Raw genomic sequence first — 17,732 nt, forward strand, 5'->3', positions numbered from 1 at the left:
TGCCTTTTTTTTATTTCATTTGGCAGGCTGCACTCAATCTGTGGAATGTAGACACATGCATATAATAAATATCTCCTTACATTAGTTGCTGTGGGTTAGCAACAGGTATACTATAAGCCTAACTTAGGGCATTAGCTGCTTCCAAAAAGGGGGCAAAAAGCTTTTTCTTTGCTCAGGATGTTGGTTATGGCACGGACACTCCATCTCCCCCCTTTTGGTGTGGCCTGCTGATTCGCCTCATTAACAAAAGAACTCGCGTGAAAGGAGAAGTTGACTCACGGGCCACAGTGGAAGGGGGGGTGCTGCTTATTGATAAAGAAAGTGCTGTGCACCTACTTGCACCGCCTCGTTCAAAGGTGTATTTTTACTACCTTGTGGCACTTTTACCCTGCCATCAACTGGTCAGCCTGTAACCTCGATATTTTTTTTTTCGTGACTGCTGTTGCCAGCCTGTGGATGAATTGCACTGCACGCGATGCCTAAAAAATTGTTGCATGCCTCTTTGTAAGTCGAATGCCTCATGAATCCCGGAACTGTGCTACCATGAGCTGGCATCCAAAGAAAACCCCCAGAATGCCTGGCTGTGGAACATTTCCCGATGAGAGTGATAGGGGCAGCCAGTAGCAGCCGATCTCCAAGACCGTCGTGTCCGCTTCCCTCACCGGAGGCGATTACAATCTGGCAATGAAATGCAAGTTGCTGCTTCCAACAGCTTCGCCAACTCATTTTCCGTCCTATGGACCTCATGCACTGCAGTTTCGAGTGAACATGTGGCATCACCTGGTGGTGGCGGTGGAATTTTTTCTAAAGAACAAAATAAACACATACAGCAGTTTGCTATGGGGCTCAATTTAAACAACAACCGCTAAATTAATATACAACAATTACCACGTTTTATTACATTCACAGTTTTTATATTCATAGAAACATTCCGCTGACGAGTTGTGTGGGAATACAAGCTGAAATATTTTAGAATGTCCCCCTTCTCCAATAAAAGCAGACGACAGTACACGAATCAGCTGCCTGCGACACCGGCGTGCACAAAGCACATAGTACCCAAAAAGAAATAAAAAGAACAGATCCATAGGTGCATTTGCGTATCCGCACGCTACTTGGCATAAGACCGCTGCATAAAAATGTCGCGTATCCAACAAAACGGAACGAGTGCTTATTTTTGTAGCTCCTCAAATAGTCTTTGGTGTCAGTATAGCTGTGCATGCATCAGAAAGTAGAGGGAGCATCCCACGGGTATGCATGCTGCCATTGTACATAGTCATACCAGCAAAATATGAAGAAAGCTTTACAATAAAAACATTAGAAACGTAACTGTTTGTGCTACACAGTGACACAATAAACAGATGGACACACACCAGCCACAATTCGGAGGCTCACATCTACAGTGTTATTGAAATGACTCTCAAATATCTCAAACATATGTTCCTGTACAACTTGTAGTTACGTTTCTGCCACAGTAGGTGAAAGGAAACGAGCTCAAGTGGAGCTTGTCACGCAAAATATTTTTGCTGACAAAGCTAATATGCACGGGCACAGCTATTCAAGCTGGCATGTAGTTACACGAACATCACGTACAACTCTATCAGCTTTGAAACAATCTCCGTTGTTCCAAATGGTCTTTTTTTTATTGGCACTCCGAATACTAGAGGAACCATTTGTGCACAATTATAGCTCCTGTTGTGCGCTCTACCATATCAGTGCCTGTGTCTATGTCGAGCGATAAACAACAAGGTAAATAAATGTCTAGAGGCTTTCATGAAAGCTTCCTCCCGCTCATCTACGTCCAAAAGTATTTGCATATTAAATGCGCGTTTATAAACCCATGAAAGCACCTAAAAAATATTGCAATATTTTTCTGAGCCCATCCAACGAACTCATCGTAGTTTCAGCAGTTTGAGGTAAAGTTTAGTCGAGCAGTTGCATTTTCAAATACCTGCCTCTTCAAACCTGAGTTAGAGTGTACTAAAACTTCTAGTACACTCTACCGGAATCTTCGGGCTCTTGAAGCCGCATATCCTTGGTGTCGCAATACACACGAACCTTTCGCTGCAATTTCACACACATTGTGGGCCTCAAATCACTTCCTGACACGTACAAGGCGCAGTGGAGTTTACGCAGGAGAAATTCTCTTCTGCAAGCCCCGTGAAAGTCGCGTCGCCGGTCTTCTCTTTACTGAGCTGTCCGCCAAATGATGACAGTTATGCCAATTATGCCCTGACAAGGACCTAAAGGCTAAAGCCAAACATACCAAATCGTTGCCGGCACCGCTGGAACATCGCGCCATAATTTAATGCTTTAGTGGGGTTGAGGGGCCCCACAGAACAAGAGCACAGGAGTGTCTCCATTGGTAGAGCGATCGCGGCATCTCTCTCACACATACATTGTAGCTTCCAGGAGGTGATGCACACACACACACGCACGCTTGTGGGGACCAGGGTTCTAACGGCGGCCTAGCTCGATCCTCGAGATCCGGCCGCAAGGCTAGCTCCACTGAACACCGCCGCGGATCACCAACTTGGCGTATCGGCAGCGAACAGCAAGGAACACAGGACACAGAATTCGCCCACTCCGACGTTTATTGCAATGCAATAAAGGAGACGTCGGGCGCGTCGTTCTACACCGCCGACCACCTTAGCCGGGCGGGAGAGACAGGCGCGAGGGCGGACAAAGGAAGGCCAAAAAGGAGCGAGTCGTACTTACGGCCGCTCCCGACGATGGTTCATGTCCCAAGAGAGCCTACCTCCGTCGCTCGCCTCGGACCAGCCCGCCGGAGCTTCCGGCCAAACCTGTCACGTGAGGGGGTCGGCCGCGCCCCCTCGCTCTCACGGGTATCCTCCCGGAGGGGGAAGCGCGCGACCGCGAAGAGAGAGGTACCACCCCTCTCGCCTCCGCGGCGGGCCGAGAGGGATAGGCAAGATGGCGGAGCTCCGCAATTCCCACACGCTCCTGCACTACTCTTTCTTTTCGTAAGTGGGCTCGCCAGTTTATGCCTTTTTATTTTTATTTTTTATTTGGGCGACGTCGCTGGTTTTCAGTTGAAGCCGTTGCGAAATGGCAGCGTGTTCATACGGCGCGGAAATAGACCCACACTTGCATACCACCGATTTTGTTTTGATGAATCACTTTCCTGTTACCCTTGCGAAACCTTTTCTCTTTAATGAAGTACCGTTTGGCTGTTTGTATCGCATTGCAAAAAAATAGCGCCCATTCTTTCTTTCTTGTGCTGATATTCGTACACTGCCGAACGAGACGCTATAGGACGTTGCCTGCTTGCAGAATTCAGAAGTTATGTCTTCGTTGTCCGCAAGGGGGCGCGGAACACAGCAGATCAGTGGCTGCACCATACTAGCGCATGAGGCCCATACCAACCTACGTGTGGCCATCGCGCTCCAAGGAGCCTGTGGGCTAACGTACGGGATAGCAGAGGACCCCGGCTAGCTTTGCTAGAGAACGCTACGCGCCGTACACTAGCCCTGCGGAATCCGAAGACTCGCGCCCGGGTTCGAGTACTCACATGCGGTAGACAGGCTCCGGCAATCCAAAATGAGGCTTTATTGCCTGGCAGATACAGGGCATACACCAGACAACACGACTATCGCTCGCGGGGAGACAGTGGCTCCTGTCGCTCGCTCAAGCCGCTGGGCTCAGACCTCGATATCCGTCATCACGGCCGCGGGAGCAGGGGAGGCATCCCGAGGTGACCAATCAGGGCAGAATCTTTCGGCAGAGTCCCCGCGGAACATTCGCGCATCCCGCAGGTAGGCTCGGGGGGAGAGCAGATCTTCCCCAGGTCGGGGAGAGGGTGGCGCGAAGGAAGGTGGCAAACTGGTCCTCCTTCCCCCGCGCTCTCGCGCACACGTTTGCGGCGAGCCGGTTCGGCGCGCGCACGGGGTCACGAAGAGGTCATGACTGACGTGACGCGCGGGCTGCCCAAAATGGCGGCTCCCAGCTCGCGAAAACATGTGCAGGCGAGGCGTAGGGGAACACGGGCCCCCACAAGCCAAAACTCTGCTTTGCGCGCCATGTAACGCGTGCACGCAAGCGAGAAATTCAGGGGAATGGCAAAAAGTTTAGTTAGTGCCAGAAAAGCGAAACATCCTTGCCTAGAAAAACCCCGAGGCCGAATGCGCACACACTAGATACCAGCCGCAAGAAAACATAGCTTCGGGCGACAGGCTGATGGTGCGGAACACTTGGAAAGTGGATTAAAAACGGAAGTATGCCAGACAACATTTGACCTGGTTGGATATATTGCAAAGATGAAAAGAAACTATGAATGAAAGTTTGACATCCACCTGAATGCAGCCATACGGCTACAAAGGAAAGCTATACAGCTTTCTCAGAAACTTCGAAGTTGAAGAAAAATTCGTCCCGGTCTGGACCAGGACGAATTTTTTTTCAACTTTAATTCATAGAAACTTACTCCACCTTGGGGATTCCCCCTAAATCTGGTCGATTAACAAAAAGAAACGCACACCGCCTTCAAGTGCAAGTGCAGAGGCTAAATGAGTGCTTGCAAAAACTTCTGCAAACCTGTGATGAATTCAGAGAAAAAGTTCAGCAATATGGTGACAACTATGCTGTGCAAGCTCTAAAGGCCCTTTCGGAAGCAGCGCAAGGAGGAGATAGGAATGCCGAATTTGTCGTGAAACAAGTTATCAACTTTTATAAGGCCTGCCGAATTGGCAGGAGCCCACACTGTGGTAATGTGTGTTGTGGAAGGTGATCTTATAAAGTTTCCAATCGTGGGGGGGGGAGAAAACTGCTGAAGGTGCTGTGTCGAGGCATGCTACGAAAATTCGTCGTATCTACAGGAAAGGCTGGCGTAACCAGCCTTACAACTCCAAGTGGAGAGACAAAGCTTGCGGTCAGGAAAAGAGCCATACTGCAGCCTCATTATGGGCGAAATGTCCATACAGCAAAGAGTAATTAATGGTCGTCAAGTTGACAGAAATTTTAGGATCGTTGATACTCTCTCTGAAGCTCGAACCGGTGCGCCACTGAAATAGCCAAGAGGCTTCTTTGCTTTGTCCTGGCGGGCTTTCCGCGGCTTACGTTATCCCCGTAGGGTATTTATTACCATGAACCTGGAACATGACTGGCTGCGTAACCTGACCCTCAATGTGCTGAAAATTGTTGAAGAGGCGCGTTCTTCATTATTTGCATTGTCACAGACAACCACCAGACAAATATGGCCATGCTTGAAGTCACGTCCAATGATAACACACTACAGCATGTTGTGCCACATCCAGTACGGGAAAATGACACATTATGTATTCTTCTCATTTATCTGAACCACCTATCAAGGACCTTTCCGCTGCTTTCATTCCACTGTGGCTGCTTTCGTTTCTGAACCGCTGCCGTATCGCCGATGGTGAGCACCACAGGTGACGCAGCGGAGTGAAAGGGAAGTATCGCTCTCACAGGCGGAGAGGAGCATTCGTCAGGCCGGACCTAAAGAGGGGAGATCGAGTGGCTGTGGCTACGGGATACATGAACGATATTAGATAAAAAGAAAAAAACCAGTATGCAAGGAGATGGATATGTAAAAAAAAAAGTACTGCCAAGCTCAGCAGACAAAAAAAAGTCGCATACAACATTAAATGAAGTTACGGTGCCTAATTCTGCAAATTTTGTCAGATGATTGTGTTGAAAGATAAGCCTGTTAGAAGTGCACAATGTTCTACTTCGGTTAATTTAGTTATTATGGCTATTTGTCGTGTTTCTAAATAAGCGGTGTTTTGAAAATGAGGAGTATTTTTTCCTGGTCCCCTCAAGGGCATTGTAATGAGGCATTACTGTTTTCACCATTACCGAATGGTTTATACATCCATTCCTGCTTTTTCTTTTGTTATTTAATGAATGAAAGGAGGTGAAATTACATGATAAAAAAAACGTTTTGTGTCGCTGGTCATTTCCTAAGTCATAGTGTCATAATGACAGTTGTGCTAGGCCGTAGCTTGCATTCAACGAAATAATATTGTGATCAATTGGTCTAAAATATTATTTTATGATCCCTTGGTAGATCTTTAAGAATGCAATGCGTGAGCAACTTGTCCCTCTCCCTCGTGAACTTGACACTTGAGTCAATGCGCATGCCTTGCTCTGGCTTCAGAGGTCTGCCCTTGTTCAGAGTGCCGTGTTTAGCATCTCAGTGGTCACATTTGTTCGCTGTAATAGCGGTATTGGCTGCCCATCGCTCCTTTTGTTGCCTTCCAGCATTGGCCTTTTGCCGCCATCATTTCCATTCCTTCCCCTTTGCTGGCCATACTGGCTGCAGAATTGATTTTAAATGTGCATAAAAGGTTGCAGGAGTTGCGAGACCCATCGAGGCAGCGACAGCTGGTGCTCTGTGCTTCTACTTGTTTTCATGAAAACGTGGCCAGCGTTCCGAAAGCTCTCTGCGCAGTATCTCCACCCTGTCATTCTCTGCTCCCCTATCGCTTCCTCTGGTTTCAGAGCGACTCAAAAATAAATTGATTGCTGTGAAAATTTTGTTAACACGTCCCATCTGTTGCTCGTGCAATATAATGATCAGTTGCCAAGCCTGTTCCGTGAATTGTGGTGGTTGTCTGATGAACCCTCCCCCCCCCCCCCTTTCCTTCCCCAATGCAATTGGTGTGCCAGGTACAACCTGGTGAGGGCCCAGCTGGAAGACCGGCTTCCTGAGTCCCAGAAGTTGGTGCTGCGAGTCAAGTGGTCAAAGGAAGGACCGTGTGCTGCCGAGAATGCCGACTACTTTGAAGAGCTCAGCACGATGCTGAGCAGGGACCTGAAAGCCATGGTGGACACGGTGGCTGAAGAAGACACCACCGACGAAACGGCTCGACCGTGCCGAGGTACGGCGTGGATGTGGCTAGATCCTCATAATTCTGTCCTTGTTTGGTTACTTCTAATGCGTAGCGCACGATTTCTCACGTAACTTTTTATTGACTTCATGAATATACTTAAAAACTCTGATGGTATGATTATTACATTGGTTTGTAATCTGGATGTCTCGTGAAGGGTCTGTTCAATGCAGGCATGTTTTCTGAAATGCACTTGGTGTTTTCAGCCTTGAAATTACTGTTGTAGTCTAGGCATGAGCATGTTGTTGCAAACTTTTCACATCCTGCATTTTTCAGTAGCTGAAGGCAACTTTTGCATAGATGTACCTATCACGCAGTCACTGTATATGCGGCATTATGGCAACTGTGTGTGGCTGTTCATAATTACCAAAATTTCTGGGCGTGTGAAAGAGCTTGTGTAGTCGAAGTAATTTGGAGCCTGTAAGTAAAGCACATTTCTTAGGTCATAGCTGTTGTACAATCCCCACATTTGAGTTTGAGTTACAACTAATGTTCATGGGATTGAGCATTAGCAGCTTGCTGATATACTGCGGCATGTCTTCCAGCTACTGTTAGTGTTTTTACTTTCAGGGGTGTTCCCATGTCTTCTTTACACTTGTTTTGTTTTTGTTTGCGCTTAATATATATTTTTCAATTTTTTTACTTTTTGGCACTACAGTTGAACACGGATATATCGAACACGGATATATCGAATTATTGTCTATATCGAGCAGTGCAAGCATCCCCTTGAAAATCCCATGCAAAAGTATAGGGCTGTTGTGCGCGTGTATCGAACTCCTGATCACGGGCAAATTCGATATATCGAATTCCGCGCCGAAGGTGCCCCTGAAAGTTTGCTTCCTCTGATGGGGTGGAGTTCATGATAATGTTGACTCATCGCAAGAGCTGCCTGGCTTGGTGAGACAGAGGCGGCGTCCGCGGCATTATGTCGCTTCGATGGCCTTCAACAGCTGTTTTCACGCTAGCACGAGGGGCAGCTCCATGATAGCTAGAACGCGGATAGTGGCTGGAGCGAAAGGACATAAAGGAGCAAAAGAAATTGACCGGAGGCACTCTTTTTCTGTGATTGAGCGGTTTGGTGGCTCGTGCAGGGGGACTGATGCGGCGTTGTATGTTTGTTTTGTTCAAGGAATTCATTTCGGGGCAACGAAGGCGGGAATTCGTCGGGTGCAGGCTGCTGAAAAGATGTTGGTTGAAAAGGCGTTCGGAATTCCTCGCAGTAGTTTTGAGGGCGATGCACGCATCAACGTTGACGTAAAGGCGAATGCAACACAACCCGCCCCGGCTATTCCGCAGCGTGTCGGGTGCAAAGCGACTTCGTTGCACGCCTTTAGATGGGGGAGGTGTTCGGTTCGGATACTGAAGATAACGGCACTCAGTGCCTGACAACGTTCCCAACCGCCTACTGCAGCCGAGGTTACGTCAGCGTTATTCGCCTCTGTTGTGGCATAGTGTACAGCGTTGATTTTCTCATTTGTGCGTGTTTGTAATCTTGAAGACAATTTGGCGAACTTTACGACGCAGGAGAAAAAAACAAGCGAAGCTCAAAGACATTTCAATGATAAATAAAGTGCGGTGCTCATCACGCTGCGGTTCGGATTTTCCGTGCTTTGAAGGTCAAAACGGTAAACTACCGTTTTCCACGACTTCAGAAAACTCTCAGTGATGTGCGGAGTTGTCAGATAATCTTCAGATAGGCGTATTTTATATATCGAATTATCGATATATCGAATTCTTTCGCGATCCCCTTGGAGTTCGATATATCAGTGTTCGACTGTATTTTGTTTCGAAAAGTTCCTAAAATTGGGTTGCGTGGTCAATTGTTCTAACTGTTGGGTTTAAAAACGCACTGAACTTTCTTACTGCTAGGGAGTCAGAATTTCTGTGTAAAATTGAGTTTTTATTTTGCTGAAGCATGATTTCAGGGCACATTCTGTATGCACCATGGGAAAAACACCCTTTTTTTGTGAGTTTCAGTAAACAATATTTTTCCCAGAAATTATTCGGCTTTTCTGAAAATGTAATACAGTCGAATCCTGCTACAACAAAATTGACAGGACGCGCAAAAAATTTAGTTGAAGCGGAAATTCGTTGAGGCGAAATCTGCCCCAATACACCTCGGAAGGGAAAGAAAATAGCCCCGTATATTATCAGAATCATTGTATCCGAATCATTGACAGCATAATGCAATGTTTAGAAAAAGGATTGATGCGCAATTGTGCCGTGCTTATTTGGATAAGAAACGTACGAATGGTTATCTGTTTTTGCCTGCATGTAAAGAGCGCGTTACGGGAGGTGGGGAGTCGCTAAACATATTACTGCACAACAAGGCATATCTACCAAGCTTATTCCTAGCACTGCTCGGCCGTCGGAAGCCCCCCTCTCGCTTGTGGCAGGCAGGAGAGGTGCCGTTATCTTATCCTCTATGGAGTTATTCTCTCACTAGGCACAGCGGCAACTGACCTTGGCAGGCAAGCCCCGTGCACTTGCATTTCATCGCCAGCGCGCGCTCGTGTCTAAGATAGGCTGACGCGGGTTCAAGACTAAACATGAAAACATTATTTTTGCGTTTGACTTTAAAGAATTGTAGAAGGAAAACTGCAATGACAGCTGCTCACAACGCACACATGACGGCGCCGCGCCAGCAGCAGAACACATTCGCGCGATTTCAACTGGATACGGATTGGCTGTAGCTCCAGCTTGGCGAACCGGGCCCGCTGGGTCTGCGCCTCATGTAAAGACGGCCAGCCACATCGTTATCACCAGCGAACGATGGCGTCCACATATGAGTGTTTTTGTTTTAGGTGGTGGTGTGGGCACGCGGCGCACGTTTTCGGAGAAACTAAGCGCCTTAAATGTATAAAAAGTTGCAGATAGCTGGCGTTATGCTTATTTTGTTGTGAAAAGTGTTCGAACCCAGTCACAATGAGCGAAAATTTCGTTGAAGCGAAAGAAAGCCAAACAAATGGTTCATTGTGGCGGGGACTTCGTTGTATTGACTTCTATGGCTAGCTGACGGTGAATTGGAAATATTTCGTTGCAGCGGAAATTTTGTTGAAGCGGAATTCGTTGTAGCGGGATTAGACAGTATGATGTATCGGAATGAAGCTGCATAAATTCTTCACAAAAAGTAATGTGTTTAATACAAAATTTGTATTGCCAAATTCAAAGTGGAGTGTAGACCGCTTCTAGTACTTGTCATGGGAGCCGCAAATATTCCCGCTATAAGCTGTGTTGCACTATAATCAAAACATGCATAAACCAAGCCACATATGCAACCTGCCTTTCGACCATTCTTTATTTACCATCACTGAAATTAGCACCGCTTAAAACCTTGGGCACACTGTTCATTTCAACTTTTTCGCATCAGCTGCTTCTAGAAGGTTTTGCAAAATCTCAGTTGTGGCTTCAAATTTATTTTTTGTTGTTGCTTTGTCTTCGATGAGCGCTCTCGCAGTTTCTTGTCACTTGAGCAGTGGACGCGATGGCAAAATGCAAGCTGATGTCCGACAACTCATGGTGTGGCAGCTCGATGTCCAGATGTGCAAAAAGGAAAAGGGCGGTGGCTTAGCTGCGGAACATCCTAGTCCAGAACTCGCAATGCATTGGAGTGCAGCACTCATCAAGGCACCATCTTTCTTCACAACTATGATGGTCTCTGGTTTTCATGATTGGTTTAAAAATTGCTTCCACATGGAAGGGAAATGTATTACAGTCAAACCTTGATGTAATGAAGTCGTAAAATGCATAATTTACTTCGTTACATTTAAATTTCACTACACTGAAATTCATGGTTAAAATGAAGTGTTAATCACGTGAAGTGGTTCTTGCAAACGAAAATGTGGCGGACATACACGACTGGCGCACTGTTTCTGTTTCTGTCGCAGCTTAATCGTCTACACGGGCATCAGCGTGAACCGCATGGAGTGTTTTCTGCCCGCAAGAACATGCCTCGCAAACCACAAGTGCACTGACGCAGCCGCGTAGACAACCCTCACAATGCGGGTAGCTCCAGTGACTGCTTTTAATCGCTCGCTGAAGCACAACATAAGGGGCAAACGAAGTTGTTGGTGCGGGAAAAAAAGCTGATAATGTAAGCAAAATTTGCACTGTAAAACGTCATACGCACCACTTGGGAAAGTGCCCATCACATATCTTCCGGGGTGCTTACCCTAATTGTCTCTGGCAAGGCCAGCCGGCATCCCCGAGCGCTTTGAAGCTCCCGCCATAGGGTGCGCGCCTCTCGATTGGCGAAAGTTGTCAGGCTCCTCCCACTGCCTCACGCGGCGTGAGTTGCTTTCTGGCTGAGGCAGAAGCTGCCACTGGCGTGCAATCGCGGATGCGGGCATGAAAAAACTCGTGTGCTAGGCTCATAAAGATCCACAAAGGATTTGCCGTGCACTTGCTGGAACGATGGAACCCAACAAGCATGAGTGAACTCGAACGAAGGGCAAAGTGGAGGCATGCGGAGGGGGCGGTGGCGCCATATGCAGTTTGCAAGCGAGAAGCTTGTAGGCAAGGAGCTTGTAGGCAAGGAGCTGATAGGCAAGGAGCTGATAGGCAAGGAGCTGATAGGCAAGGAGCTGACAGACAAGGAGCGGACAGGCAAGGAGCTTGCTCACGGACTCTGTGGCTCGCTGCATCTGCGACATTGGGCGGACCGTGTCGCCGTTCGCGTTTTATCGAAGCCCAGTTTCGGCGCTTGCGTCTCCCAGAATCTACTTCTACAACTAAAATTTTGAGCCTAGTTGTCCATAAAATTTCGTTGCATTGAAATTTTGGCAAACGGGACTTCATTACACAGAGGGTGAAAATACATTATATGCATACACTTGAAGTTAAAAAAAAAAAATCCATGGTTCATTACACTGGGGGTTTCATTACAATAAGGATCATTACATCAAGGTTTGATTGTTACAAGAAAACAAAACTGCAGTTTTCAAAATACAAACCAGGTATGTTAAAAACCTGCCAGGATGCACCACGGGAGGTTTTTCAATCAGCCTTTTAATTGTCATAGCCGGTTGTCAATGGTGTAGAGGGGCTGTACTCGAAGATTTAGTGACATTATGCTATGTTAACTTTTCTTCCCTACAGTGTAGTTCTTGTTTCTGTCCAAAACTCGCTGTCCTAGCTCAACTTGCCATTTGGGTATCTTTGTCACTGCGTCTTGTAATCCTAGCTGTAGGGTAGAAAAACATTATCTGGGGCCTTAATGCCCAGTGGGCCATTTCGTGGACTGTCAGCTCCCAGCTTGCGCTTATTTTTGGGTGGGGGATGTAATGTAGCCCCTCCTCTTGGAATCTTTGCGGCGCAAGCCTGTGTCGCTGCGAGCTGGAAATGGTGTTCTCTAAGAAGCTGACTCCATCCTGCAGGGCAAAGTGGACCACCCAGTGGGGCTCGCGCACATTGGATGCGTAGCGGCAGTTGTCTCCCTGTGCAGGCATCGAGCAGCAGCTGTACGGGGAGCTGGTGCAGCAGGCCCAGACGTGCCTGTCCCTCTCTGAGGCATTCCTGGGGAAAGCCGAGGTGCTCTCGCGGCTGGAGAAGTACCTGCGGGGCACGCTGCGGCACCCGGTTGTGCTGCACGGGGCCAGGGGCAGCGGCAAGAGCAGCCTGCTCGCCAGGGTGGCCCAACTTTGCGAGGCCTGGATGCCCGACACGCCCGTCATCGCCCGCTTTTTGGGTACCTCGCCCGGCTCGGACAACCAGCAGCAGCTGCTTCGAAGCATCTGCGAGCAGTGCTGCGCGTTGTACGGAATGCACGCCATTCTGGCGTCCAAGGTAGGAACTGGTCCCTGGTTGATTCTGGGAGCAGGCACGGTGGATTTCTGCAAGTTGCCAAAACTTGTCCGTCACTTGTACTGAGTGAATACAGTTGAACCTCGTTATAAGAGCCATGAATGTAAGAGACATATGGGTATCAGAGACACTATTCACCCACATGGATAGCCACCCTATCTTTCCCATTAAATTGACCCCTCTTATAACTGACACCGGATATAGAAGATAGCTGGTTATAAAGGACAGGTTATCTTTAAATTTGGTCAGCAATCTCGCTTGTAACAGACATCTTAACTTTAGACGTGGTGCCACCAGTCGCCAACTCCAGTTGCGTCCGTTGTGAAAACAAAGGGGGACAACAGACGCCCGCAGTCGCTATTTATTATAACTTCTGCCAACACACAGTGGTTCAGTCAGCTATGAAATGATGACAAGAAGCCGTGCCAGTGGAAATGCAATGTACACAAGTGGTTGAAGCTTACCGCCATGCGTACGAGTGCGACCGCTCATGCGGGCTTCTGAGCAAGCCAAGAATACCGGGAGTGCGCAGTGGGCTTTCCCAATCGTGTAGCTCCCAATCAAGAAGCATCACAAATGTTGAGTCCTGCAAGCCTGGTGAATAGCCGGAGCACACAGCAGAAGCAGCTGTGCGCTCTGGCTACTCATCAGGCTTGTGAACTCGACATCTACGATTCATCTTCCGCAAACAGTGAAAGAAGAGAAAGCTTTTAGAAGCTGTTGTAAAAAACAGTGTGAGTACAATCGTGAAGCAAACAAAAATTCAGAACTATTTTATAAATTCTGGGGGCAAAACATAAATTAGAATACATCTTTTGCAACATGCTGTAGCATTCTTTTAAGTTTATTTTAGTCTCACGGTGCCCACATTGAACTAGGGGTTGATCAGTTGGTGAAAACATGGTTCCCTGCTTATAAGAGACCTCTCATATAACAGGCAGATACTTTTCCCCGGGACATGTCGCTTATAAAAGGGTTCAACTGTAATGATTTTTGGTTTCTATGCAAATAACGGTCTTGTTCACATGATTCACAATTTCCAATAATAAAACTGGAATTCAAAATTTTCCCAGCATGTTTCCGTCACTAGCCTGTATTCAAATAAAAGTTTAGTTGAAAGCGGTTTGCAAGATTTTCCTATGGCATACAACATACAGAAGCTTTCCTGCTGCTTTCCTGCTATCCTAGCACTAGAGGACGTGGCTTTGGAACCCCTTTAACATCCAGGTTCAAAAAGACTCCACTGTGTTTTTTAGTTGATCGGCTCCACCTTCAAGGTTACAAATTCAAGATCAATGTTGCGAAGGCCAGACTTGCATGCTCAACAAGTTTGGCACAAGATAAGTTAAGCTTTAAAACTTTGTAAGCTGCCTACTGGGTTTTTCTGCATAATTCTGCTAAGCAACAATTTATTGCTGTGATTGCCATTGATTGCCCAGATTTTTTGGCATGAGCCAAGGGGCGGCACATACCATTTTTTAACATGATTTAGCTTGATGTAAAGCAAGAGAGTTTGGTAATTTATGTTAGTGTATGAGTTTTGTCCACCAAGCAAAAGGTCAGTGAAAGTCGTCGTATGCCCATGTGTTGCAGGGCGGTTGGTTGCTGGTTAGCTTGCCCAGCAGAACTATTTGCCATACGGCATTGTGCATGAAGAAGTCTCTCATCACACGAAATGCTCAAGTCAATTTAAATAGCACTATTAGAAAATTTCTGGTAAAATTTCGAAGTATTTAGAAGTTCGAAAATGTACCCCGGTGCTTTCCACTGCTGGTAGCGGGCTTTTTTTGCGCTGCTCCGGTGAAGTGCGGCCAAACTGCAACAGGCAGTGCCTATTATCTCCGTGGCATCGGGTAACTCCAACTCCGCCTTCGCGCTTCTCTTTTCGCATCCTGGTCACGTGGTCACGCTCAAGTTCCCCCAGTCAACGCTCTCTAGATAAGAAAGCCCAGCTGCATACTGTCTTAGCCCCGAATCCCCGGTTTTCTGATCAAATGATGCACAAATTGGTCTTTTTGTAAAACTTGTGATGTTCCACTCTTTTTTTTGCTATATAAAACATAATAAAAATGATTATTTGGTCTATCTTCATGCTCTTGGACACAGAGGTCAGGCTTTCTTGATGAGCAGTTGGCACTGCAGCACTCGCAAAGCTGGTTTGCCGTGTAGTTTTGTCATCACGCTCTTAGGCTGATTTCGGTCTGACTATTTTTATGCAGTTATATTAGGCATTGTGTGCCCTTCTTGCAAACCATATACAAGATTCTTGTGAATGCGTGCTACGACATGCATGGCGCAAGTGCTTTTTAAAAGCACAATTTATGAATATTTAGTGCTGAGAGAAGGAGCTGCAACCAAGTCAAAGCGGAGATGATACCACCACGCCATGAAGGCATGCACAGCACGGTTTATGAATCAGGCTTAATTTTCATGCCTTGCGTTGCCTCAATCGCTGTTTTTTTTTTTATAGCTGACATAAATGTCCATGAAACTGCCATTTACATTCCTTGTTCATAAGGGAATTGTGGTATCATATAGCTTGTCAAAATATATAGTTCTACCCTAATTACGCTACTACAATGAAAGCACCTGTGGTTGAAGTCGCCACAAACGATTAAAGCTTCCCCCATGTTAAATATAGTATCCATGCAGCTAAGAGCAGCAGGGTGGCTTTTTGCGCTTGTTTTATGCCACATGAAATGTTTTCAAAACCTTTTACATGAGCCTTTTATTTTTCTTCAGGCTAGGTACTGAAGCAGGCTTTAGAAATTGTCAACTTCAGTTTTCTTATTGGGAATCGCTCAATATTCACTTCGATTCACAGCTATTCGAACTAAATTACTGTTTGCTTTGCATTTGCTTTGCAAGCAAAAATAACTGTTCTCACACCCCTATAAATTGCAAAATGTTCTGAGAGCTGCACATGATTTTATATACTCCAAGGCTGTTAATTCACTTTTGCCTACTTCAAATTTCTGCAATTCTTGTGAATTGAAAAAAAAACGTTCTAAGTACATGCAAAAAAGCAAACTGTGATGCTTTTTTTTAAAGGGGGGCAGAAACCACAAACTTAATTTCTTTAGTTTGGTGTGCAAGCTTCTAGCGAATTTATCAAACTAGCAAACATTAACACAGGGACAAAGCTAAAGAAGAGATAAAACACGTGCTAGAACTTCAACTCAGTTTATGCCACAAAAGCACGTAAAACGCCCATATGTACATGATACGTGGAAAGGTAATGATAAAAGACACAGTAAAAAACAAACAAAACGGTACCGCAAAACATCACACTTGCTCATCGTCACAAAAGCTCATCACAGGGCTGGCCCATATCACAGGGCATAAATTAACCCGACACATGTGTACGGCAATCACCCGTCGCCCATGCGCAACCAGCTACCCCTCTCCAAAACATTGATTTCCTTAGTGGACAGCGTCAAGGACAGTGCGCTGACACACCTTTCCCCTTCTCTGCTTATCGTGAAGGCCTCAACAATTTCTCTGTCTGTTTGTCTGCCGCAGGTGCTTCGAGTGCACTCCAAATTTCTCGTCACACGCATCTTGTACAGGTCTTCCTCACAAACAGGCAGATAAATTTCAGGGCAGAGAGATTGAAGTTATAGAACCACAGATATCCGTGGTGCTGATCTTTGCATTGTGGAAAATGAAAAAATTTTGAAAATCTCTGCAGAGTCTTCAAGCTCGGTCGCTGTTGTCCTACTGTATTCAGCCGATTCTGAGCTGCTTTTTATTCTGCTCTCTGGCCAGCGCGAATTCGCTGCGCTCTGTTGAGCAGGATCGCAATACAACCAATGTCTGAGTGGTGTAGAGGCACCCTTTCTGAGGATTTTGGGATAGCCTAAAAGAAGACCAGTGTGACGAGTTGCCCTACGACCTGGAGGGAAGGGAAGTTGGATTGTGATGAGCAGGCTTGTTCCCCATCTGCCGAGCTTGTGTTGTTGGTGCAGAGAAGCGGTGTGTACCATTTTCCTAGTTTGCATGATTTTCAAAGCTAACCTTTTGACTTCCAGAGCATTGCTGAGCAGCGAGAGGCACTGGGGATGCTCCTGGACAAGGTCTCACCCCAGAGGCCCCTCATTATCTTGCTCGATGGACTGGACCAGGTGACCAGGCACAGTGCCTACAGCTTCGACTGGCTGCCATCAGAATTGCCCCCCTGTGTCAAAGTAGTGCTTACAGTTCGCGATGGAAGCAAAGAACTCGAGGATCTCAAGGTGAGTCATCTATCGGACACGCCACTTGCACTGGCATGCACGCATGGTACACGCATGGTACATGGTACATGGTTTTCTGGTGTCATTCAATCATTCCAGTGTATTACCAATACAAGATTGCACTCTTTTTAGACCTTTCAGGTTGTGTTCCCAGTCTTCAAAAATGTGCTGCCATGTTCATGGAACTTGTGTACTGTGGGCTATACAAAAGCTATGAACCAATGATGCAACTTTTGCAAAGCATTCAAAACTCATGGTAGTTCAGCATGTGCAGTCAAACTTCGATGTAACGAAGTCGGTAAAATTTCTAATTTACTTCGTTACATTGAACTTTTGCTGCATTGAAATTCGTGGTTAAAATTAAGTGTTAACCGCGTGAAGGGGTTCTTGCAAACGAAAACGGGGCGCGCATACATGGCTGGCGTGCTGTTTCTGTTTCTGTCGGAGCCTAATTTAATTGTCTATGCGGGCATCAGCGTGAACCGCATGGGGCGTTTTCTACACGTAACTACACGCATTCTGCACGTAACAACACTAACGCAGCCGCGGAGACCACCCTCGCAATGCGGGTAGCTCCAGCAACCACTTCTAACCGCTCGCTGAAACACAACACGAGGGGCAAATGAAGTTGTTCATGCGGGAAAAAAATACTGATAAAGGGGGTGAAATTGGCTCTGTAAAACAAATTGCACGGCACTTGAAGAAGCTCCTATCAAATATCTTCCGTGGTGGTGAGCCTAATTGTCTCTGGCGGGGCCAGCCAGCATCCCCGAGCGCTTCGAAGCTCCCACCATAGGGTGCGCGCCTCCCCATTGGCGGAAGTCGTGAGGCT

At 46.7% G+C, this 17,732-nt stretch overlaps 1 protein-coding gene across 2 annotated transcripts in view; it reads left to right on the top strand.

Annotated features, from left to right (window-relative positions):
- LOC144155130 (uncharacterized) overlaps window positions 1-17,732 on the top strand; it is an 87,243-nt gene that overhangs the window by 22,252 nt on the left and 47,259 nt on the right. For both annotated transcript variants that reach the window (XM_077686389.1, XM_077686390.1), the window contains exons 7-9: window positions 6,643-6,854; window positions 12,307-12,647; window positions 16,697-16,900. In XM_077686389.1, the coding sequence (XP_077542515.1) occupies window positions 6,643-6,854; window positions 12,307-12,647; window positions 16,697-16,900 (757 nt within the window). The remainder of the gene's footprint in view (window positions 1-6,642; window positions 6,855-12,306; window positions 12,648-16,696; window positions 16,901-17,732) is intronic.

This window comes from Haemaphysalis longicornis, unplaced genomic scaffold (assembly GCF_048455015.1).
Source record: "Haemaphysalis longicornis isolate Haplotype H1 unplaced genomic scaffold, Haemaphysalis longicornis Haplotype H1 scaffold_1, whole genome shotgun sequence".
Lineage (NCBI taxonomy): Eukaryota > Metazoa > Arthropoda > Arachnida > Ixodida > Ixodidae > Haemaphysalis > Haemaphysalis longicornis.